Source organism: Pseudophryne corroboree, chromosome 4 (assembly GCF_028390025.1).
Source record: "Pseudophryne corroboree isolate aPseCor3 chromosome 4, aPseCor3.hap2, whole genome shotgun sequence".
NCBI classification, from domain to species: Eukaryota; Metazoa; Chordata; class Amphibia; order Anura; family Myobatrachidae; genus Pseudophryne; species Pseudophryne corroboree.
In genome coordinates this window covers 803,896,038-803,922,742 of record NC_086447.1, presented here as the reverse complement: position 1 = coordinate 803,922,742, position 26,705 = coordinate 803,896,038, and the positions used below count along the sequence as shown (strand labels likewise).

At 44.7% G+C, this 26,705-nt stretch overlaps 1 protein-coding gene across 2 annotated transcripts in view; it reads right to left on the bottom strand.

Moving 5' to 3' along the window:
- Positions 1–5,869: 5,869 nt before the first annotated feature.
- The window catches only part of DNAAF10 (dynein axonemal assembly factor 10), a 61,927-nt gene continuing 41,091 nt past the window's right edge, over positions 5,870–26,705 (bottom strand). For both annotated transcript variants that reach the window (XM_063918402.1, XM_063918401.1), the window contains exons 2-8: positions 23,690–23,790; positions 15,298–15,428; positions 13,810–13,911; positions 11,062–11,177; positions 10,797–10,931; positions 7,576–7,673; positions 5,870–6,402 (exon numbers count right to left, since the gene is read on the bottom strand). In XM_063918402.1, coding sequence (XP_063774472.1) covers positions 6,195–6,402; positions 7,576–7,673; positions 10,797–10,931; positions 11,062–11,177; positions 13,810–13,911; positions 15,298–15,428; positions 23,690–23,790 — 891 coding nt within the window. In that variant the 3' untranslated portion in view covers positions 5,870–6,194. The remainder of the gene's footprint in view (positions 6,403–7,575; positions 7,674–10,796; positions 10,932–11,061; positions 11,178–13,809; positions 13,912–15,297; positions 15,429–23,689; positions 23,791–26,705) is intronic.

The following is a 26,705-nucleotide window of genomic DNA, read 5'->3' as shown; positions in this document are numbered from 1 at the left end:
TTTAAATGACAAACCTGTTAGCTTGGTCTCAGCCTATGCCCCTAACTCAAACCAAGTGGCCTTTTTGCGTAAGCTATGTTTGGCTATCCAGAGGAACCGTACAGGCTCGCTCCTTCTCATGGGGGACTTTAATCTGGTTCTTGACCCTAGATTGGACAGGTCTCCCAGGCCTTCCCCCTCTCCATTAGCCTCCTCTAACGCCCCATCCTTAGCCTTCCGTAACCTCTTGGCTGAATTTGACCTCTACGATATATGGCGAGTGCAAAACCCAACGGGCCGTGAGTACACATACTATTCTCCCGTTCACAACTCCTATTCCCGTATTGATTTTATGTTTTCTGATAAATGGACCCTCCAATTCACCAGATCTGCTGATATCCTCCCAATAATCTGGTCAGACCATGCCCCGCTGTTTCTCAAATGGGATCTTAATAGTCAACATGCCCCGCCCCGACCTTGGAGACTTTCTCCTCACTTACTGGCCAACCCCGTATCTAAAAAAATTATAGTAGACAGCATTACGTCCTACTTGGAATTTAATTCTCCTTCGGACACGTCCACTCTGAACTTCTGGTGCGCACTGAAAGCTGTAGCTAGAGGCGCGGCGATACAGGCAGGAGCCCACCTTAAGAAACCTTAAGAAACTACATCAACAATGCTTGAATGATTTGGAGCGTAGATTAAAGGAACTGGAGGAGAAAAATCAGGCTCGACCTTCGAGATCTCTCCAGAAAGAATTAGCTGATATTAGGTCCCAGCTTCAGACATTGCTCATGGTGCGCACCCAGGCCTCATTAAATAGGATGCGGCAGAAATTTTACCTTGCAGGGAATAGACCGGGAAAACTGCTTGCTCGTAAGCTTAGAGCGCAACAAGCTAGGAATAGAATTAAGCTTATTATGTCCCCAACAGACACCAAAATATCTAACCCGTTGGAGATATCACGCTCCCAACGGAGATGCTGGAGGCTCGCATTGTCACGATCCCTAAAACAGGTAAGGACTTGACTTCTTGTCAGAACTACCGCCCTATTGCGCTGTTAAACGGTGACATTAAGATATATGCTAAATTAATAGCTCACCGACTGAACGCCCTCCTCCCCTCCTTGATCCACCCCGACCAGGCTGGATTTATCCCTGCTCGGCAAGCGTCTGATAATACCCGTAGAGTATTCAACCTCGTAGACTCTATAACCCGTGAACAGGGCCTCCTCCTGCTGTCCTTAGATGCGGAGAAGGCTTTCGACCGCATAAACTGGACCTACATACGGGAAGTATTATTGAAATTTGGCCTCCGCGACCGCATCCTGTCATCCATATTAGCCCTGTATAGTTCGCTTTCGGCCCGGGTCTTTAGCAATGGCTTCCTCTCTTCCCCCTTCCCAATTTACAATGGCACGCGTCAGGGCTGCCCCCTCTCCCCTCTCATCTTTGTCCTGGCGATTGAGCCTCTGGCAGCTAAGATTTGGGCAGACCCACAATTTCCAGGACTCCACCTTGGCACGGTCCCCCATAAACTATGTTTATTTGCAGATGATGTTCTGCTATTTGTAACTGACCCCTGCACCTCACTCCCTCATTTACACGATATTTTAGATAGGTACTCTGCAGCGTCCTACTATAAATTAAACACAACTAAAACTGACGCCCTGCCGATAAACCTGTCCCATTCCATGGCCTCTTTGCGTACCAAATACCCTTACAATTGGCAAACAACCTCGATAAAGTATTTGGGTATTCACATCCCCCCGTCGTCCTCTTCTGTATTTGACGTTAACCTCCCCCCTTTACTGACTGCGCTACAACTGTCCACCAAATCGTGGCTCAATTATGAGATATCATGGCTGGGTCGCCTGGCCGCCTTTAAAATGTCGCTGCTTCCCAAACTAATGTTCCTGTTCCGCACAATTCCCTTTATATTCCCCAAGAAATACTTAGACAAGGCTACCAATATCCTCACCAAATATGTCTGGGCTTTGCGACCGCCTAAATTGTCCCGCGCCAGGATGTCACTACCTAGGAGAGTTGGTGGCCTCGACATGCCTAACCTTTCTCTATACCAAGAAGCTTCCCTCTTGGCTCAGATTAAAGCTATCACTAGTGATACACACTCGGAGTGGACGTGTCTAGAGGAACTAACCTGCCCCAGGTTCCCCTTAAAGGACCTCTTTTGGCTACCTAAACCCATGCGACCCTCGGACCTACGCCTCCTCCCCTCAACCCGAGCCACTCTACAGGTCTGGGATAAACTGACCATCGGCTTATCATCTCCCCTCTATACATTGCCACGAATTTCCCTACGTACAGTAACCGCCCTAATCCCTAACCTTAATTTGTCAGGCTGGCGTTCTAGAGGGATCGGCCTACTGGGAGACCTGCTCAACGGGCCCGTGCTTAGCTCCTTCTCTACCATCCAAGAACGCTTTGCCTTACCTGAATCTGAGAGGCTCAGATACTATCAAATACAACATTGGTGGACCAGTCTACGTCTTACCCCTTCCCCAATGCACCCTACTATGTCTCAGGCCTTGGGTCGTCTCTCTAGGGACGCTTCGGCTGGTGAGATCTCCTTTTGGTACAAGACATTACTTGCATTAGCTCCCGTTCTTAAAACTAGAGCCCAGAACAGGTGGGAGGTAGACATTGGTTGTACCCTTACCGAATCCCAATGGCAACATATCTTTATGTCATCATTTACTATGTCCAAATGCTTAAACCATTCCGAGATGCACGTCAAGTTATTGCATAGACTATACCTCACACCCGATAGGCTGCACACGATTTGGCCTACATGCTCGAAGTATTGCTGGCGTCTATGTGGTGAGGTGGGCCACCTTTTCCATATCTTTTGGACCTGTCCTTTTATTAAGCCGTACTGGGTCGAGGTGTTTGGGCTAATTAATAAAGTACTGGGTCTCACCCTGTCCCCCACCCCCCTCATCGCTTTACTAAATGTCTATCCGCGTTCCGTGGGTGCCAATTTACAATATGTTTTAGGCCACATTTGCCTTGCAGCCCGGGCGGCACTGGCTCAGAATTGGAAACAATCCATACCCCCCCCCCCTTAATGAAAGTCATACACAAAATTCAGAAACAATTCCTGATGGAGACTGAGTATATGTCTTGCTCCCTCTCTACCAAATCCCCTCTAATGCGTTGGAAGCCTTGGCTGCTTTTTACCACGGAGGGTGAGGGTGCCAACTTGGTACGGCGATCTCCCTCCCCGGACATCCACCCCCACACCCCTCCCCTAGATGGAGACACCTTCCTCTCCCTGAGCCTGGGACCGCCCGGCGATCTCGGTTGCAATATGCATTAATGTGGAATCATTGTTTCTTTCCATTCTGTACGCCCTACTGCATTACGTCCAGTGTACAAACGTCTGATCGATTTTGAAAAGTATGTATAAGTATACAAATTGTCTCTCTTATGTATTTACTGCTCCCCCTTCCCCCCCTCCCCTTTTCTTATTTCTGTACCCCTGTTTTGCATAACAAAAAATCTGAATAAAAATTATTGATGAAAGTACCTAATCTTTCTTTTAAGAGTGCCCAGTCTCCTGCGGAGCCCGTCTATTCCCCATGGTCCTTACGGAGTACCCAGCATCCACTAGGACGTCAGAGAAAAAGGTCTGTAGAAGGGACTAGCAATACACTCCAAAAGGTACACTGTACATACCAAGTGCGGGTTTATAGAAGTGGAGATGTTGCTCATAGCAACCAATCACATTCATTTATTTAGCAACCAATCACATATCATTTATTTAGCACCTTCTAGAAGACTATCGCTAGAATCTGATAGAGTGATGACACCCAAACTTACTTTTCCTCTCCAGATCTCTCACACCCTGCATTAACCCACGGCACTAATTCAGACCTGATCGCTAGGCTGCGTTTTCGTACAGCGGGCGATCAGGTATAAACTGTGCATGCATATACAGCGCAATGCGCAGGCCACGTCGCACGGTACAAAGCGGATCGCCACTCAGCGATAGGTTTGTGAGACGGATCCATTCGTACGGGCGTTCGCAAGGAGATTGACAGATAGAAGGCGTTTGTGGGTGGCAACTGACCGTTTTCTGGGAGTGTTTGGAAAAATGCAGGCGTGCCCTAGCGTTTTCAGGGAGGGTTCCTGACGTCAATTCCTGTCCCAGACAGGCTTATGTGATCGCAGCGGCTGAGTAAGTCCTGGGCTACTCAGAGACTGCACAAACACATGGGTTTGAACAGCGAAAATACACTCCCCTATGGGCGGCGACTATGCGAACACAGGACTGCAACAAATCCCTAGCGAGTGAATTAGCCCCCATGTCACTAATACCCCTTTCACACAGACCAAAATTTCCCGGGTTATTGCACATGAACGCCCATCAAGCCGGGAAATTTGTCAGTGTGAAAGGGTTCCGGGACAAAATACCGGGACTCATGCCCCGGCATTTCAATCCTGCAATCGACCAGGGTTGGTCCCGGGATCTTCCCGGGAACCTGGTCAGTGTGAACGGGAGCCAGGTCAATGTGCCCCGGCTCCCTTTCACTCTCTATGTAGCAGGCGGCGCTTGGAGATCATGTGATCTCTTGCACCGCCCCCACCGCGTCAGCGCTGACGTCAACAACCCGGCAATATGCCGGGCTGCTGACTGCGGTGTGCAAGGGGTCTTACCTGGGAATGTCCCTGCATGATCCCGGGACCGTATTCCCGGGTAAGACCCTGCATATTTTGGTGTGAAAGGGGGTATGAGTGTCTCTCTTACCTATCTGGCAGTCTGCTAATACCTAATCTTGTTAATGCTATGTTAATAAACACTTAATAACAGTGGTCCCCAAACTGTTTTCTGAAGCTGGGGCGCCTCGGGACACTTGCAGGGGTGCCTTGGATTGGTGGTCCAGTACCAATTAAAATTATTTATGGTCAATGTAATAGACAAAACCAGTGCTTGTGGCTGTCAATCATAAAATATGTGGACAAACAGAAGTGAATCCTGTCCCTCACCACACAACGGACCCCAAGGATGACCTATAAACACAATTTACTGAATATTATTTTTTTCTGAATTTCTCAATAAGAAACTTTTGGCCTTGGGGTGCTGTGAAAAAGATTCTGATACTCTAGGGCGCCGTTATTCCAATTAGTTTGTGAACAACTGACTTGATCTATAAATGATTTTTGTCCCAGCACCCCACCCATCTATCCATACGTATTTTAATCAGAGCAACATGGTTTCTACTAATAGAACTTGTATTTCAGAAGCACAAATTATAGTAAGTCTCACTATAAAATGATAAATTGTTAGTGCAGGTTCCCCTCTGAAAGTTCAACTTGCATGGTAGATGGGCAGTCATAATTTCATTGAAATAATCACTAAGTACCTCTTGCTAATTTTAATATTTAGTTGATAAAGTCCAGATTTTATTATAGTCAAGAGTGTGCACTGAGATGCCGTTAAGATCCCAACAGCCGGCATCCCGACAGTAAGTATAGGGGGTGGGTTAGGGCCAGGGGGTGTGGGGGTTAGAGAGTTAGGCACCACCAGGGAAGGTTAGGTTTAGGAGCCAAGGGGGGGCGGTTAGGGTTAGGCTATGGGGAACGCGGAGGTTAAGCTTAGGCACCACCAGGAGAGGCCAGGGCTAGGCTGCGGGAAGGGAGGGATAGGGAAAGGTGGTACGGGAGAGGGGATAACATACTTACCTTACCCCTGTCGAGATTTAAAGATCGGGATGCCAGGCAAATATACTGAACCCGTGTGCACCACCATCTTGGATTGTGTATTGCATTTTCAGTAACAGATTTTAGAAATAAGAGTGCACAAACCAACCCGCCCTGGAATTTCAAATGTTAATGATTAAACAAATGAATAAAAATACATACATTAGTTACCGTATGTTAGTCTTTGGTTTATTATAAAAACACTTTTTTGGAAAATATGGTTCACAGAGCGGGGTACAGCGGGTGACTGGGTTACAGGTGGTTATTAAGCTGACCACATTATTACCCGGTTCCATGCTTTCCTTACATAATACCCGAGACCTCAGTGAACAGCTACAGCCAGCGTAACCAGTATAATTCTGTTAGCCATAAATGTATTTCTTCCAGCTCTGAACTCGGGATGATTTTGTTCCTATACCAGTTTGTTGGTCTCTTCAACAGAGAAATGCATAGGTGGTGGATTCTAATTGTCTGTTTAGTAGAAACCTAAAATCAAAGTTTGTTCAGCTTGGTGACGATCAGCACCCGGACAGTCTGATCAAACGAGGTGGAAACGCACAATCCTTTCTTGTCTGGGCTCCAGTCTATGCTAGAGATGGGTTGTGTTGACAGAGTAACATTTTGCAATAGGCTGACTGTTCCTGCTACTCCCATATCAACTCCGTCTGCGTCTTTCCGTGATCGCTGAGCTGGGTATTCACTAGAAGGAAATAAAAGCAAACAAATTACAAACACCTTTCCAGTGGTCATACTTATGTCTCTGACATTAGCTATTCTTACTGTAAAAATAAAAAGCCATGAAATACAATAAAAGTATATGCAAAACACATACATTTTAGTTATATTGCTTTTTTAAACTACACTGTTGGCTAAACATAGTGCAAGCAGCCTTCTTCAGTGGACCAGCCTAATATCCAGAATAATTCAGTATATAAATTCACTAGTAACCACACTTTCCTAATAAACTGATAGACTGTCCATACCCTATGCTGGCAAGACTACATAAGACTACTTCCCAGCCATAGGTCATATATAAAGAGCAGGCCAGAGTTCAATGAAACAGAGTCCCTCATCCAGCTGTAATGGGGTGACCTGTCGTGAAAGAGGGGTCAGGACCTAGGTCTATTCAGCATCTCTAGATTAATAGAAAATAGTAATACATTGGCTTAGAACCCTACTACTAGTGAAATGTTGTTGTAGAAATGCATGGAAGACTGTTGTGTAGGCGGCCAAACCGGACGACAACAGGACACTGGATCAGCAAATGAATACACACTAGGCGATGCAAGGGGAGATGGTGGATGCCATGCTGCATTCGGCACCAGGGTATCGTTAGCGAATTCTTCTGGTTGACCCTGCAGCAGGACTAACAAGAAGATACCGCTAACGACAGCGGGAACATGCAAATCAGGCACACACACTGTCCGATTTGCCCAGAAATGACCAATCGGGCCGATATCAGTGCAGTGTGTACCCAGTCAAAACGGTCAATCCATTTAGCCACGATGATCTCACGGGTGCGAGTCATCGCAGTAGCGCCTGCGCTTTGCAGCAGCCTGAATTCACACAAAAGTGCTCGCCACCCCATAGAGGTCTGAGCAATTTTGGGTACAAGATCGAGTGCCGTTGCACGGCAACAGCACATCATATCCTTCACAGCTAATTGGATCGACCCCTTAGACTGAAGTATACACCTCTATATCTGGGCCTTATACCTGCGACAGAATTTAGTTGTTAACTCCTGTACAATGCACTAATTGCCTGAATGTATCTTTATGAAGAATAACAGGATTGTAGCGTTAGCATTCCCCTTTGTAAAACCTATAACATCTGAATCATGTGATATCTAAAACATTACAGAGCATGTATTTACTATTTCCAGAGATGAAGACTTCCGGCTCCTCCTGTCGTCATAAAGACATCTCTGTTCTGCGGCAGGTGCCGGACTTGCCAGATGGTAGATTTGATTGCCTGGTTTATAGATAGAGATGTGTAAATATACTTGGAAAAAGAAATCAGAATCAGAAGTACTGCAATTTATAGAGACAAATTCAATTAGCCGCAAGTTCCATACTGTGCGATTGTGGTTTACATTAATGTGCACTCCACACCCATGAAGCATACTCCCGATTCTCGCACAATGCAATTAGAAATTGGAAGTCACAGGCAACGCAGCCATAGCGTCCCTAACCCTGCAGTGGGCCACCTATGTGAAGGTCAGTGGCGTAACTATACCTTTGGGGGCCCCATAGCACAATTTCTAACCCTATTTATTCCAGGGCTTAAAGTGGTCCAGGAGAGGTGGTGGAACTAATTTCCTGTGCAATGTGACCCCCCCCCCTCCCCCTCCTCACACACACCCCTCCCATTAGGTGGAGCAAGGGCCAGTGTTAGGGTATTCAGCGTCCTCCTGCAAACTATAAATTTGTGCATTACCTCCCATTCTTTACAAAGAGACAACGGTCTCACAAGAAAGGGGTATGGTCACACAATAGTACCCCCAAACCATATTACGCCACACAGTAGAACAATCTTATTCCCATTACACTGCATGTAGTGCTCCTTATTCATATTACACCACATAGTAGCATAGGTGCCGATTTATGTTTACTGGTGGGTGCTCGGCGGGAGGCGGCAGGGAATGAACAGGCGCCCGCGACTAATGCCCATTACACATTATGCAACACACCGTAATGCCCATTACACAATATGCCACACACCGTAATGCCTATTACACATTATGCCACACACCGTAATGTCTATTACACGTTATGCTACACACCGTAATGTCTATTACACGTTATGCTACACACCGTAACACACATTACGCTTTATGCCACACACGAACGTCAATTACATATTATGCCACACACAGTTTTGTCCCCGACACCATTTTATGCCCCACACACAATAATGCCCCTTACAAATGATGCCACACAGTAAGGCTTCTAATTACTTTTAAATTACCTGCCTATTCTCAGGGGCCTCCTGCATGTTGCCAGGGGTTTCTTGCGCTTTGCCCCAGTTAAGTATGGGAGTGTGGGCGCAGGCATCAGTAAACTATACCGCTAGCCCCCGCAGTGGATTGAGACGTGCTAGGGGCTGCAGAAGCGCTTTCGTACATTGCAGTGTACAAAAAAACACTCAAATGTGACCTCTAGCGTCTATCTCCTCCTTGGTGGCAGCCATTTTTGGTGGGGGTTTTACACTGCAATGTACGGAAGCACTTCCGCAGTCCCCCCTTCCCGCGTCGCAATCCACTGCGGGGGCTAGCGGTAACTTTACTGGGGCATCGGCTGCCTATGCATAGTAGTGTCTGTTATTCACGTTATGACACACAGCAGTGCCCCTTATTACGTCACTCAGTAGTGCCCTTTATTCACATTATGCTACACAGTGGTACCGTTTATACACGTTCTGGAATTACTGTGCAAGGCCATGGAGGAGGTGACTGGCACTGCGTTTTATGCGCACTGCTAGCACATCTTTGCTCTCCCGGCCTGCTCCATTTCTTCTCACTGACTTATACAGTGAGGAGGCATGGCTGTGGTCTGGGGATGTCCCTGCAGGCTCAGTCATGCCTCCTCCCAGCATCAGTGACAGCGACAAGAGACGGAGTTGGTCAGGAGATGAGATGTGCCTGGCCTGCAGCGCAGCAGCACAGCAAACTACTAAAGGCAGCTATGGGGATCCGGATGTGAGAGTCCATCTGCTGGAAGCCCAACTGGGTGCAGGGAGAGGGCCGGGCCCCCAGAGGCAGCCTGGCCCCCATAGCAGCTGCACCCCCTGCACCTACATCCATGGTGAAGGTCATGATAGAGAGAGGAAATAACCACAGACCCCCAAAAAGTGACAAAATAGGGCGGAATAGAAGACTGTTAGTGGCCATTAGCAGAGTATCAGAGGTAGTTACTACAGTCCCACCTTCATGTTACATTAGTTATAGCAGCTCAGTGCCAAATCCTGGATAGCGGCCTCAATAAACCAAGCTTAGCAGTGTCCAGTAAAGAGGATGTAAGAGAAATATTATTTTTACTATCTGTACCCCTCGGAGCCTTTTCTTTTTTTCATTACAAATTTTAATCTTCAGCACAAAGCTTATTCACATGGGACTCTGAATCTGTAATGCCGGGTGCATTATGCAACACAGGAGCAATATGCTGGAGGAGAGGTTCCCATAGCAACAAGATTTAGGCAGTTACCAAAACACCTTGGTAAATGTAATCTGATAACTAAGAGAGGGCATCTGTATTTGGGGTGGTGAGGCAGGTGGGGACAAATACATTTGCTTTTAAAGAATAAATAAAAGCTTTGGCTATTAAACTGCAGCTGAACTTAATTATCCATTTCTATAGGATATTTGCTTTTTTATATGCACAAAGTGTAAAGTACAATACTAACCACTGTAATTACAGCATACAATAGAAAGCAATGTAGGCAAATGAAATGTAGATAATTCTGTCTGTTGGACTGTCCGGGCCATATATGTTGTTGGTTACACTTCCAGGCATACAGCAATAATGGGCTACAATGTGTGAACTGAAATGGATATAGATAGATAGATATATATATATATATATAGATATATATATATATATATATATACATATATACACACACACACACACACACACACACATATACATACACATACACACACACACACACACACACACACACAGTATATATAGTGTTTCTGATAGTTACTTTTATATGAAAAAACTCTGGTTAGGTTCCGTCAGAATGTAAACAGGTTCTGAATGTTCACATGGATGTTATGTTGACATGTAAAGTTTCGCCATCCACCAACGTCGGCATGTTCATATGTCGACAGTACATTTTTGTATTATTTTTAAACATCAACAGGTCTACCATGTATGACTATGGCATTTTCCCCGCCAACCTAACATCCATGTGGACATTTAGACTGTCGCCATTTTGGTATTGGCTTTCATACCACGTTCCTCTGGTTTATTGTGTAATAAAAAACATGTAAAGGAACCCTATATCCCTGTTCGCCGGCAATCCTATGACTTCACAACAAGGGCTTAGGGCTGGGAATACTGCGGCACAGAATGGAAGGCGGTGCGTTACCTTTTCTGTCACGGATGCAAAACCTTTGGTAGGATGTTGGGTCCTCATGTCAAAAACATGAAATTTTCCTTCCAAGGACGTGGCAACCAACTTGTTCATAATGATATCCTTTCTATCAAACTCCAAACTGCAGACCTGAAAAGAAATAAATTGCACACAATTAAACATTATACAAGCACACAGCCAATCAGGGGTCAGCAATTCGGCCATTCAGAAGTATCCACCCTTGTGATGCTATGCTTCAATAAATAAACAATCTCCATACCCCATTTTTAATATTGGTTTCCCACTTGAGAGACATGTTGCGTAGGTCAAACAGCTTTATGTCTCCGTTATCATAGCCGGCGCAAACCACGCGCTCCTGTTGATTGTAAGCATGACCTTTAAAAAAAAAATAAAAAAATCACATTATAGAAGAAATGAAAAGCACTATAAGCATATAAATTATTACATTTATTTTATTATGACGAATTATTATTATCAATTGAATTTCTGTAAAACGACATTTAGAAGTAGATTGGTTGGTACTTAATCTCTCTCCAAGATTGGATACATTCTCCTCCCTAGACTGAGCTGGTTCTTTCCAAAGCAGAGACAGCAGCCAATAAAATCCCGGCTGTCCATTTGTCCTCATACTGACACTGGAGTAAGCTACTGGCCAATGAGAGGGGAAGGGACAAAAGAAAAAAAAAAGAAAAAAAAAATCTGGGAAAACATTAAGTAATCCGCTAATGAGATATAGGGGTAGCTTCTGTTATAGAATAAATAATTTTAAAAAATGAAACTAATTACAGACCTTACAGACAAACAGGGCTTAGTGTAAAGGTTTGTATTACGACCACTATGTGCCTATAATTATATCACGTATATTCGCCCTTTAGTCTTCAGAGCATTAATACACTGTTCTTTCTCTGGATATGGTATCTGGCTACAACAGATCTACACAAGTGTAGACAACACACTGTGATACATGGTCAAAAGGTTGGTGCCACCAATTGATAATGATGGCATTCCACAGATGTATAGCGACACCACTGACAAGTAACCAATGTGTTAAACCTTGATGATTAGAAGTGGTCACTGGGGTTCTTGGCAGAACAGTGGCTGTGAGTGCTAACTGTCCCAGTCCTCATTGTAGATGGGGTTGTTTACAGGTGGGAGGCAGATGGCAGGACGGGGTCAATCACTTTAAGTTACCACGGTGACCTGACAACTGGAATTTGCCTGCCCCAGTCTACGTTTTTACCTGGTTATCTGCAAAGAAATAACCCAGAAAATCCTATATAATAAAAAGCTAACGCTGCTCCTCACCTCTATGGGGAAATTCAAGTGTTTTGCATGCCGGCAGCCACTGGATGGTGCCTGGCGGAACAATTCAAGTGTTGCTCCTTTCGGGTGTGCACAGCTGCTGGCGCTGACATTACTGTTATGTTGTTCGGTCATTTTGGCGGGCTCCGATCTCAGCTCCCCCCGCCGGCAGCCACACTGTTCCCCACCCTGCCGCTGCTGTCAGCACACCAGGCAGCCGCTGGCACCAGCGGCAGAACAAGACACAGGGAACGGCCATATCAGACAGTCGGATTTGGCCGCTCTTTGAATAGAGGTTGTCCGGTCCATTCTGACAACTGCATGTCAGAATGGACCAGACTCTTGGGGATTACGGGGTATATTCTATAACAGTCCACGTAAGCCAGAAGACCAGAGTCTGGGGTGAACAGCGACAACCCGTAAATAATCCTGGGTCCATCACCCATATGTGAAAGGAAGCAAGTACTGAAACTCCAGCTTCAACCTGTGCTCAGTGCCCGGGGTCTGAGCTGGGATAAAGCTGGGGTATGAAATTTGGTCGTATTTTCACCTTTAGTACATCCCGCCCTCATAATATTATTATTATTTTTTTAAGTACATAAAACCCACACAAAGAAGCAAAAAAAAAAATTAATTTTTTTATATATATATATATATATATATATATATATATATATATATATATATATTATTAATAAATACCCCCAAAACACTACAATAAGCCGAAATACATTGGCCGATAATGCAGCATGGTGCTTCAGCACAAGTTAATATATCCATGGAAAAAAATTGATGGAACTATATACCAGTAATTATATACAGGGATTGTTTTCCATGTAAGTAATACATCACAGCTGGATTAAAAAAAAAAAAAATTCAAATGGTGAACATATTCATAAAGTATTCTATTTAGCATATACGATGTAACCTTCCAAATGGCCCATTCATTTCCCTGTTTTATGGAAGAGAGTGGTTGTATTGAGCAAAAGTGCAAAGTTCCGCGTTTTCCTATTTAGCTGCCTGACCCTTCACTTTTGAGAAGGAGAAACGCAGGCGCAGCACATGCAGAGCCTCTGAGCAATGAGAGGTCAGACACAAGTGTGCTTAGTCCCGCACTAATGCATATAGAGATACAGATGTATGTAGCTATAAGCTGAGTAATACAGCAGCAGGGGGATCGCCAGCTCTTCTCTGCAGCTCCGATATCCCTTTGGTGGAGAAAAAGCGACTGGCCGGCTAAAACTACTCCCATCAATAAATATAAAGTACCAGACAGAATGACACCTGCCCGGAGCCATCCTGTCCGGCAACCAACTGCCCCTAATGGGTAAGAAGTGCCTAGCAAGTTTGGTCTCACCTGGCAAATAACTACCACCAAGAGCAGCACTTACTGATCAATTTTTTTTTTTTCTTAGTATCTATATCTGGTGCAAAATTGGTGGTGTGCAAAAAAAAAACACATTTCTGATAAATCTGGATGTGTAAATTGATATACTGTATGTCTTTGATTATGTCCAATATTCTATACACAATTTCCACTGTGTACATAAAGCACAAGAGAAGGGCCACATGTTTGCTCACCCAATCAGCACCTTGTTAGACAAGGGTCGTCCCCACATAATGTGGCAGTCCCCTATATCGGAATGTCATGTAATCTCACAGAGTATCTTGTACCTACTGTAGATGAAAGAGAGCCAACACTTACCAAAGGCCACTGTCCAGCAATCTCTTTTGTTTTCGCCTTCTACTGGTTCCATATTAGCAACAGGAGTGTCTTTTTGCCTTGTGTCCCATACTTTCACAGTGCCTGTAACAAAACCAATTCTGAGTTTACCATTTTAATGCTGTATAAAAATCAGCCCCACTGAAATCTTCAAAAATGTATAAATATATATAAATTTCAAGTCACATTATTCATTAAGACCGTGGTTCCCAAACTTGCAGATGTGCCACAGGGCACATGCAGAGGTGGATGGTCCAGGAATAAACAGAATTCTTTATATTAAATGTGATAGGCTAAACCAATGCTGGTGGCTGTCAATAATAAAAACGTGGACAAACAGAGTGTAACCCTTTCCACCACCACATAACTGATCCTAAGGGTGACAGGTAAGAACAATTTACTAAATGTAATCACCGTTTCTGAATGTCTCAGTAAGCACATTTTGGCCTAGGGGTGCTGCGACAAACATACTGATACTATAGGGGGCGCCGTGATTCAAGTAAATTGGGTATCACTACATTAGAAGATACAGGTTGAATATCCCTTATCCAAAATGCTTGGGACCAGAGGTATTTTGGATATGGGATTTTTCCGTATTTTGGAATAATTGCATACCATAATGATATATCATGGTGATGGGACCCAAGTCTAAGCACAGAATGTATTTATGTTACATATACACCTTATACACACACCCTGAAGGTCATTTTAGCCAATATTTTTTGTAACTTTGTGCACTGAACAAAATGTATCTACATTCACACAATTCATTTAGGTTTCATATACACCTTATACACACAGCCTGAATGTAATTTAATACAATATTTTTAATAACTGTGTATTAAACAAAGTTTGTGTACATTGAGCCATCAAAAAACAAAGATTTCACTATCTCACTCTCGCTCAAAAAAGTCTGTATTTCGGAATTTTGGATATGGGATACTCAACCTGTATAACTATACAGACAAAATGTGTGGTGTTCCATTTACGATCTCGAATGTAAGGTGACAATGACAATATTATTGCTTTATTGATTCTGATTGGTTCAATATACTTGACTCATCTCTTTATACAATCAACTTTTTTTTATTTTTTTATTAGCTCCAGTGGTTTTTTTGGCCAATTTGATTTATTTAACTACATTAGCGAGACTTTGTTATACCTCCCGACTGTCCCATTTTGGAGAGGACATTCTAAAGGATAGGGGTGCAATGCTGTGTGTAAGGGAGGAGCTTGTCCCAACATGACGTGATTACGGTTAAACAGCCACTCGCACTGTGTGAGGACAGCTTTAGAGGGGATGCAGTCAGGATCCCGACGCCGGAATAACGACCCGGACACCATCCCGTTGTCGGAATACCGGCCGCCGGGATCCCGTGCGCCGGCACATCATACTGATCTCCTTTAGAGAACTGTTATAGAGTAAACCCCATTGAATGTAATTGCAGGTCTATAGCAGAGTGAACTTACCATCACGGCTTCCTGTTACAATCTCCGGAGCGCCGTCACCGATGCCTATGCCTCCGACACCATCAATACAGTTAATTATTTCCTTGTGTCCTTTCACAGAATACACCGGCATGGCAGCAGCTTCCAGATTCCTAAACCACAAACGCATTTCACAAATGTGTCATGTGGTCACTTCCAGAAGACTTGGAAAATCTTACACTGTATAATAAAATTCTTAAAATGCTAGTTTGTTACCGCACCAATAGTTATTATAATAAGATTTTACTCACCGGTAAATATATTTCTCGTAGTCCGTAGTGGATGCTGGGACTCCGTAAGGACCATGGGGATTAGCGGCTCCGCAGGAGACTGGGCACAACTAAAGAAAGCTTTAGGACTACCTGGTGTGCACTGGCTCCTCCCACTAAGACCCTCCTCCAGACCTCAGTTAGGATACTGTGCCCGGAAGAGCTGACACAAATAGGAAGGATTTTGAATCCCGGGTAAGACTCATACCAGCCACACCAATCACACCGTATAACTTGTGATACTATACCCAGTTAACAATATGAAATATAACTGAGCCTCTCAACAGATGGCTCAACAATAACCCTTTAGTTAGGCAATAACTATAAACAAGTATTGCAGACAATCCGCACTTGGGATGGGCGCCCAGCATCCACTACGGACTACGAGAAATAGATTTACCGGTGAGTAAAATCTTATTTTCTCTGACGTCCTAAGTGGATGCTGGGACTCCGTAAGGACCATGGGGATTATACCAAAGCTCCCAAACGGGCGGGAGAGTGCGGATGACTCTGCAGCACCGAATGAGCAAACTCTAGGTCCTCCTCAGCCAGGGTATCAAACTTGTGAACTTTAGCAAAAATGTTTGAACCCGACCAAGTAACAGCTCGGCAAAGCTGTAAAGCCAAGACCCCTCGGGCAGCCGCCCAAGAAGAGCCCACTTTCCTCGTGGAATGGGCTTTTACAGATTTAGGGTGCGGCAGTCCAGCCGCAGCATGTGCAAGTTGAATCGTGCTACAGATCCAGCGAGCAATAGTCTGCTTAGAAGCAGGAGCACCCAGCTTGTTGGGTGCATACAGGATAAATAGCGAGTCAGTTTTCCTGACTCCAACCGTCCTGGAAACATATACTTTTCAGGGCCCTGACTACGTCCAGTAACTTGGAATCCTCCAAGTCCCAAGTAGCCGCAGGCACCACAATAGGTTGGTTCACATGAAAAACTGATACCACCTTAGGAAGGAATTGGGAACGAGTCCTCAATTCCGCCTTATCCATATAAAATACAGATAAGGGCTTTTGTATGACAAATCCGCCAATTCTGATACACGCCTGGCCGACGCCACGGCCCACAGCATGACCACTTTCCACGTGAGGTATTGTAGCTCCACGGATTTAAGAGGCTCAACCCAATGCGACTTCAGGAAATCCAACACCACGTTGAGATCCCACGGTGCCACTTGAGGCACAAACGGGGGCTGACTATGCAGCACTCCCTTAACAAAAGTCCGAACTTCAGGCAGTGAAGCAAGTTCTATTTTGGAAGAAAATCGATAGAGCCGAAATCTGGACCTTCATGGAACCCAATTTTAGGCCCATAGTCACCTCTGACTGTAGGAAGTGCAGAAATCGACCTAGCTGAAATTTCTCCTTTGGGGCCTTCCTGGCCTCACAGCACGCAACATATTTCCACCATATGCGGTGATAATGGTTTGCGTTCACTTCTTTTCTAGCTTTAAATAGCGTAGGGATAACTTCCTCCGGAATGTCCTTTTCCTTCAGGATCCGGCGTTCAACCGCCATGCCGTCAAACGCAGCCGCGGTACGTCTTGGAACAGACAGGCCCCCTGCTGCAGCAGGTCCTGTCTGAGCGGCAGAGGCCATGGGTCCTCTGAGATCATTTCTTGGAGTTCTGGTTACCAAGCTCTTCTTGGCCAACCCGGAACAATGAGTATAGTTCTTACTCCTCTCCTTCTTATTATTCTCATTACCCTGGGTAAGAGAGGCAGAGAAGGGAACACATACACCGACTGGTACACCCACGGTGTTACCAGAGCGTCCACAGCTACCGCCTGAGGGTCCCTTGACCTGGCGCAATATCTTTGTAGCTTTTTGTTGAGGCGGGACGCCATCATGTCCACCTGTGGCCTTTCCCAACGGTGTACAATCATTTGGAAAACTTCTGGATGAAGTCCCCACTCTCCCGGGTGGAGGTCTTGTCTTCTGAGAAAGTCTGCTTCTCAGTTGTCCACTCCGGGAATGAACACTGCTGACAGTGCTAACACATGAATTTCCGCCCATCGGAGAATCCTTGTGGCTTCTGCCATCGCCATCCTGACTGGATCAGCACCGGCCGGTGTTGAAGCAGGGGTCTAGCCTGACTTAGGGCATTGTAAATGGCCCTTAGTTCCAGAATATTTATGTGTAGGGAAGTCTCCTGACTTTTCCATAGCCTTGGAAGTTTCTTCCCTGTGTGACTGCCCCCCAGCCTTGAAGGCTGGCATCCGTGGTCACCAGGACCCAGTCCTGTATGCCGAATCTGCGGCCCCCTAGAAGATGAGCACTCTGCAGCCACCACAACAGCGACACCCTGGCCCTTGGAGACAGGGTTATCCGCCGATGCATCTGAAGATGCGACCCGGACCACTTGTCCAACAGATCCCACTGGAAAATCCTTGCATGGGACCTGGCGAATGGAATTTCTTCGTAAGAAGCTACTATCCTTCCCAGGGCTCGCGTGCATTGATGCACCGACACCTGTATACGTATTAGGAGGTCTCTGTCTAGAGACGACAACTCCTTGGACTTCTCCTCCGGGAGAAACCCTTTTTATCCTGTTCTGTGTCCAGAACCATACCCAGGAACAGTAGACGCGTCGTAGGAACCAGCTGCGACTTTGGAATATTCAGAATCCAGCGATGCTGTTGTAGCACTTCCTGAGATAGTGCTACTCCGCCGAACAACTGCTCCCTGGACCTCGCCTTTATAAGGAGATCGTCCAAGTACGGGATAATTATTTCGGCCATTACCTTGGTAAATACCTCTGTGCCGGGGACAGACCAACAGCAACGTCTGGAATTGGTAATGACAATCCTGTACCACAATTTTGAGGTACTCCTGGTGAAGAGGGTAAATAGGGACATGCAGGTAAGCATCCTTGATGTTCAGTGATACCATGAAATTCTCCAGGCTTGCAATAATCGCCCTGAGCGATTCCATTTTGAACTTGAACCTTCGTATATAAGTGTTCAAGGCTTTCAATTTTAGAATGGGTCTCACCGAACCGTCTGGTTTCGGTACCACAACATTTTGGAATAGTAACCCCGGCCTTGTTGAAGGAGGGGTACCTTGATTTCACTTGCTGGAAGTACAGCTTGTGAATTGCCGCTAGTACTACCTTTCTCCGAGGGCAGCAGGCAAGGCTGATGTGAGGTAACGGCGAGGGGGAGTCGCCTCGAACTCCAGCCTGTATCCCTGTGATACTATTTGCAGAACCTAGGGATCCACCTGTGGGCAAGCCCACTGGTCCCTGAAGTTCCCGAGACGCGCCCCTACCGCACCTGTCTCCTCCTGTGGAGCCCCAACGTCATGCGGTGGACTCAGAGGAAGCGGGGGAAGATTTTTGATCCTGGGAACTGGCTGCTGGTGCAGCTTTTTCCTTCTTCCCTTGTCTCTGTGCAGAAAGGAAGCGCCTTTGAGCCGCTTGCTTTTCTGAAGCCGAAAGGACTGTACCTGAAAATACAGTGCTTTCTTAGGCTGTGAGGAAACCTGAAGTAAAAAATTTTCTTCCCAGCTGTTGCTGTGGATACGAGGTCCCAGAGACCATCCCCAAACAATTCCTCACCCTTATAAGGCAGAATCTCCATGTGCCTTTTATAGGCAGCATCACCTGTCCACTGCCGGGTTTCTAATACCCTCCTGGCAGAATGGACATTGCATTAATTCTGGATGCCAGCCGGCAAATATCCCTCTGTGCATCCTTTATATCTAAGACGACGTCTTTAATATGCTCTATGTTAGCAAACTATTATCCCTGTCTTAGAGTATTAATATTATCTGACTGGGTATCAGACCACGCTGCAGCAGCACTATTTATGCTGAGGCAATTGCAGGTCTCAGTATATAACCTGAGTGTGTATATACAGACTTCAGGATAGCCTCCTGCTTTTTATCAGCAGGCTCCTTCAAGGTGGCCGTATCCTAAGACGGCAGTGCCACCTTTTTTGACAAACGTGTGAGCGCCTTATTCACCCTAAGGGATATCTCCCAACGTGACCTATCCTCTGGCGGGAAAGGGTACGCCATCAGTAACTTTTTAGAAATTACCAGTTTCTTATCGGGGGAACCCACGCTACTTTACACACTTCATTCATTCATCTGATGGGGGAACAAAACACTGGCTGCTTTTTCTCCCCAAAAATAAAACCCCTTTTATGTGGTACTTGGGTTCATGTCAGAAATGCGTAACACATTTTTCATTGCCGAGATCATGTAACGGATGTTCCTAGTGGATTGTGTATATGTCTCAACCTCGTCGACACTGGAGTCAGACTCCGTGTCGACATCTGTGTCTGCCATCTGAGGTAACGGGCGCTTTTTTGAGCCCCTGATGGCCTTTGAGACGCCTGGGCAGGCGCGGGCTGAGAAGCCGGCTGTCCCACAGCTGTTTTACGTCATCCAGCCTTCTATGTAAGGAGTTGACATTGTCGGTTAATACCTTCCACCTATCCATCCACTCTGGTGTCGGCCCCACAGGGGGCGACATCCCATTTATCGGCCTCTGCTCCACCTCCGCGTAACCTTCCTCATCCCACATGTCGACACAGCCGTACCGACACACAGCACACACACAGGGAATGCTCTGACTGAGGACAGGACCCCACAAAGTCCTTTGGGGAGACAGAGAGAGAGTATGCCAGCACACACCAGAGCGCTATATAATGCAGGGATTAACACTATAACTGAGTGATTTTTCCCCCAATAGCTGCTTGTATAAACAATATTGCGCCTAAATTTAGTGCCCCCCCTCTCTTTTTAACCCTTTGAGCCTGAAAACTACAGGGGAGAGCCTGGGGAGCTGTCTTCCAGCTGCACTGTGAAGAGAAAATGGCGCCAGTGTGCTGAGGGAGATAGCTCCGCCCCTTTTTCGCGGGCTTTTCTCCCGCTTTTTTATGGATTCTGGCAGGGGTATTTATCACATATATAGCCTCTGGGGCTATATATTGTGATGATTTTGCCAGGCAAGGTGTTTATATTGCTGCTCAGGGCGCCCCCCCCCCAGCGCCCTGCACCCATCAGTGAGCGGAGTGTGAGGTGTGCATGAGGAGCAATGGCGCACAGCTGCAGTGCTGTGCGCTACCTTGGTGAAGACTGAAGTCTTCTGCCGCCGATTTTCCGGAACACTTCTTGCTTCTGGCTCTGTAAGGGGGCCGGCGGCGCGGCTCCGGGACCGAACATCAATGGCCGGTTCCATGCGGTCGATCCCTCTGGAGCTAATGGTGTCCAGTAGCCTAAGAAGCCCAAGCTACCACCAGTTAGGTAGGTTCGCTTCTTCTCCCCTTAGTCCCTCGCTGCAGCGAGTCTGTTGCCAGCAGATCTCACTGTAAAATAAAAAACCTAAAATATACTTTCTTTCTAGGAGCTCAGGAGAGCCCCTAGTAGTGTGCATCCAGCTCAGCCGGGCACAAGAATCTAACTGAGGTCTGGAGGAGGGTCTTAGTGGGAGGAGCCAGTGCACACCAGGTAGTCCTAAAGCTTTCTTTAGTTGTGCCCAGTCTCCTGCGGAGCCGCTAATCCCCATGGTCCTTACGGAGTCCCAGCATCCACTTAGGACGTCAGAGAAAAGGGATTTATGCAAACAAAGATTTGTAATAAACCAACTGAATATGTTCAAAAAGCTTAAATGCCAAAGATATTGGGTTGGTGGTGCACCAGGGTACAATAGTATCCTACTGATAATCACGAATTAGAGAACAAGAAGAAAGACCCTGTGTTGGCGCACTCGTTAGCTAATTTCCCAATACAGGGTAAGCTGGTATCCTGCTGCATATTAGGCCATTGCTTGCCTAAGATTTTTTAGAAAAACTATATTTATATAATAAATTGGTTCATATATAATTGTTCACTTGGTATATGTTGGTAGAGTGGACAAAGTTTTTTGAATATAAAAAAAGGTTTTAATGTATTTCATTAAAAGTTAGATTTTCTTAGTTATCTTCATCTAAACGAGTGCGCCAACACAGGGTCTTTCTTTCTTGTTCTCTAATACTGTATAATAAAATACAATGATCATGTCACCTGTGGGGGATGCCAGTCTGATGGGCAACAAAGCTTAGTCTGAGTGCCCTATAATGCTCTATGTTTCCTTTTTATTTAGTCAGAACAGTGCACAACCTGTTGAATGGGTTAAATAAAAGAACTTAAGGAAAAACACTAAAGAAACGTGGATATATACTTTCCTTTTCTGGCACAATTAAATAAAGAAAATCAAATCTTAATCATCATTAAGACATTATTTCAAATAAAAATTATTACATAAATAAATATCTGCAATATAAAGCAAGAGATATCCTACGGAGAACATATGCCCAGATTTATCAAGCCTTGGAGAGTGATAAATTGCAGGGTGATAAAGTACCAACCAACCAGCTCCTAACTGCCATGTGAAGGGCTGTGTTTTAAAAATGACAGTTAGGAGCTGGTTGGCTGGTACTTTATCACCGTGCAATTTATCACTCTCCAAGGCTTAATAAATTTGAACCATAGAATCAATGTAATTTGTATTGAGGGAGCACCAATTGATTAATCTTACTATTTCTTTCTTTTTTTATTTACAGGTCTCAAATTATTGTTTTGTAATTATACACTACTGCAGTGGTTCCCAAACTTTATTTGTATCACGGCGCACTAGAGTATCGGCTTTTTTACGGCACCCCTAGGCCAAAAGTTTCTTATTGAGAAATTTATGAAAAATGATTAAGTTAAGTAAATTGTGCTTACTGGTCATCCTGTGGGTCATCCTACCTCTTATGTGGTGGTGGACAGGGTTGCGATTCTCTTTGTCCACATATTTTATGATTGGCAGCCACCAGCTCTATCACATGGGACCATAAATAATTTGATTTGGCCCCATGACCACCAACCCATGGCACTGCAGCAAATGCCCCACAACACCCAGATTAGGAGCCACTGTACTGCAGTGTACCTCTTATGGCTTATGCCAGTGGTTCCCAAATTGGGTGCTGTGACACCATGGGGCACCTCTGGACACTTGCAGGGGTACCCTGGGTTGGTGGTCCAGGACCAATTCAAATTATTTATGGTCAATGTAACAGGCAAAACCAGTGCTTGTGGCATCCAATCAAAAATATGTGGATAAACAGAAGCGAATCCTGTCCCTCACCACATAACTGACCTTAGCCTAAGGATGACATATACACACAATTTACCTCATTTAATATATGTTTTTGAATTTCACAAGAAACTTTTGGCCTAGGGGTGCTGTTAAAAAAAATTCTGATACTCTAGGGCGCCGAAATTCAAAAACATTTGGGAACCCCTGGCTTTGGTAATGCCCTCAGAATGTAAGCTCTTCCCTCTTACTTTAATAATCCTCAACTGCCCAAATCCCGCCGTTTTTTGGCCACCTTGGAAGTTATCTCTATGTCGTTTACTGGTGTAGTTATGCTTAGTTACCCTGTACTTGTCCTGTATTGTCTTCAACTGTAAGTCACTGTTTTCCTGTTTTGATTATGTGCATATGTACTCTGAAGTTGGGCACTGCGGAACCCTTGTGGCACCATATAAAGGATAATAATAATAATAATAATAATAATAATAATACATACAGTAATTGAAACTTGCACAAGGCTTGCTGTATTGATACTTAGCCACCAGAGGGTGTTGTAAACCTCAATCAGATAATCTATATATGGTATGTAATGTACTTTAAAGCTTAGATCAGTACAGGAAACTGTGGCAAACTATATAGTGTATATATATGAAATTTAAAGCCAAATTGGATCGCCATGAGCCCCATACACCTTAAATGATCGCCACAGACGCTGATAATGCCAGTGGGGAAGGGAGCGACGGCAGGGAAACAGGGGGGGGGGGGGGGGGGGGGGATGTGGGAAACGACACCAGCATGGCTGTCGTTAATGAGGACCTCTCTTATCTGTACATGTTCAGACGAGGAAGGGGGTCGTTAACGATGTGCCACAGAGCACACAGAGGGCTAATATTTGTCCAGCTACATAATTATTTCTTTATGCTTATTCGAGCTGTATAAATTGTCCTTCCATTACCTGCTCACAACTACATTAGTAAAGGAATAGTGATCACGGCTATAGTGCATATAAGTGAGATCAACAACACAAAGCTCTCTTACCATACATCTAGATTTCCGCCAAAGTCGCCAGTGGCTAAATATCTCTGCTGTAAGGAGCTGGCTCCGAATGTCCCACATTTCAGAGGCTTTGGCTTTTCGATCTATTCAATATAAAAAACAAACAAAAAAAAACAGCATGTATATTATCAGACATACACAATTAACAACTAACCTAAATGCAGGTCCTAATAATAGATGGAAAATATTTAGCTACTCATTGACCATATAAAAAAAAAATCAAATGGAAAAGGGAAATGGTGTTTACTGCCAAAACACAGGCATTCTGTCAGTCAGTGCTGAATTGATAGCATGTCGGCCAGGGAAGTCATGCAGAAGCCCCCACACAAAGCCACATCACCAGCACTGTAGCATATATAAAACTGGGGTTTCTGTGTAGCAATGTGTGACCTGGGACCAGGGCCGGACGCATGGGGAACCTGCGGCCAGTGTCTGGCTGACTGCATAAAATACTGTTGAAAATGTCCATCCCAATATGGCTGCCGCCTCAGAGAAGACAGTTTTAAAGAGTACTAGAGCAGGTGGCGGCCATTTTGGGAGGGAAATTTACTAGAGGAGGCTCCAGGACAGGATTGAGCAGCGATTCCGGAAGTGGTAGGACCTATAACCCGTGCATGTGGTGGGGGTGGGGGGTCGGATGTGTGACCATCACATCACAATCATGATGCTGCAGCTGGTGGCAGTGGGATGAAACGGTCTCAACCCCTAACAACGAGGAGGTAGTGTGGCACTGGCCTTATTTTATAGTATAAAGGGGCATGGCATGGGCATTATATTAATATGATTAATAAGATAGGGGCATTACTGTGTGGGGCATAATATGGTGTCAGGGGCATTACTGTAGGGGATGTCAGGTAGTTTTTTTCCTGCAAGGCCACACACATTGCAGTGAGGCCACGCCCATTGCACCAGGCCCTTGCCTTCTTTGTGCGCAAATGTGTCCTTTTAAATTGACTGGAGAGGGGAGATTATTTTGTTCATGTTCGCACTGGGAGCCAAATTACCTACAAACAGCCCTGCCTGGGACCACTACAGTGTGTTTAACATTTGTGATGCTGGGAGTTTATACATATACTGTCTGGTGACATTTTTAAAAAGTATAATATCTCATTATAAATATAAAATAGTAGCTGCTCTATTATTTTAGGAATACTTCTCCGGTGTATAAAAGGCAGGGCTCATTCTAAACAAGAAAAAGAGAAAAAAAAAGTTTTCCCCAAGCACACTAAAAACGAGTCAGCAATAACACTTGAATACTACATGTTAATAGAAAATTCAGAGCTCTTACAATAGTTGTATCTATTTGGAAAGATATGGATAGACCACCAGGCCCTGGCAAGGTTTTTCTGATACTGGTGGTCCCTAATGCTACATGGTAATAGCACCCACACCGGGTTATGTAATTGCTTATTTTTATGCTACATGTTAATAGCACATACTAAATCTAAATTGAGAGCCAACTCTCCTGGAGTCTCCCCTAGATCTTCCAAATGGCAGCACAAGAATCTGCATGTCCTCCAAATGCTGGTCCCATCTATAACTCTCAGAACAGAAATATAAAATGGTAGCTGCTCAATCAATTCATATTGACAATTTTAATCGGCAGGGGCCTCACAAACCTTAATGAAACCCTGATCTCAATATACAAAATGACTGCAAATATATTTACATAACACTTTCAGTCAAAATACAGAAGAATGAAGTAAAATGTAACTAGAAAATATAATGTGAAGTGTTAATATTCAGAAAATACTATGTGCTATACCAAAGCAGCTGCACGCTACTCAATGCCACCCACTTCCTTGTTTCTGTCAGAAGGCTCTGCCCACGCAGCCAATTACAGGGACTCTGACATGGTACAAACAGGTGACCACTCTTCTTAGAAGTCAGGTGAGCTCAGAAGTGTTTACACACTGAGCCGTGTCCCTGCTGGCCTGGTACAACCAAGAAAGTTTTAGTAAAGTCTTCCCTGTAGGATTGTATCACCTCACAGCACCAGAGACAACAAAATCAAAACATGTTATTAAATTCTTTTGGGACTTTCTACTATGAACCCTTGTGATCAGTAATGCACAACCTAAATGACTGCAGCAGAACTCTGGTGCCCGTCTGTTAGCCTATCCATTACTGCAGAAAAGAAATATTTCTGCACTAGACCACAGCTGTATTTCAGGGTACCAGGGGCAATATAAATGTACTGTGGATACACAACTGTTTTCCGCTCTTGTTCTTAGCAGTGTGCATCTGTATATCTAGCACAATAAATATATGAATTTATATTTTGAGTAAAACAAAGCTTGGAACCCAACAACAGAGGTCCTCATTTTATAAAGAGAGTAATAAGGTATTTTACAGGTGAACCTCAGAAAATTAGAATATTGTGCAAAAGTTCATTTATTTCAGTAATTCAACTTAAAAACTGAATCTAATATATTATATACACTCATTATATGCAAAGTGAGATATTTCAAGCCTTTATTGGTTATAATTTTGATGATTGTGGCTTATAGCTTAAGAAAACCCCAAATCCAAAATCTCAGAAAATTATATTACATAAAATCAATAAAAAAAGGATTTAAATACAGAAATGTCGGCCTTCTGAAAAAGTATAATCAATCATGCATATGTACTCAGTTCTTTGTTTGGGCCCCTTTTGCATGAATTACTGCCTCAATGCGGCGTGGCATGGATTCTATCAGCCTGTGGCACTGCTGAGGTGTTATGGAAGACCAGGATGCTTCAATAGCGGCCTTCAACTCTTCTACATTGTTCGGTCTCATGTCTCTCACCTTTCTCTTGACAATGTCCCATAGATTCTCTATGGGGTTCAGGTCAGGCGAGTTTGCTGGCCAATCCAGCACAGTAATCCCATGGTCATTGAACCAGGTTTTGGTACTTTTGGCAGTGTGGGCAGGTGTCAAGTCCTGCTGGAAAATGAAATCATATAGCTTGTCTGCTGAAGGAAGCAAAAAGTGCTCTAATATGTCTTGGTAGACGG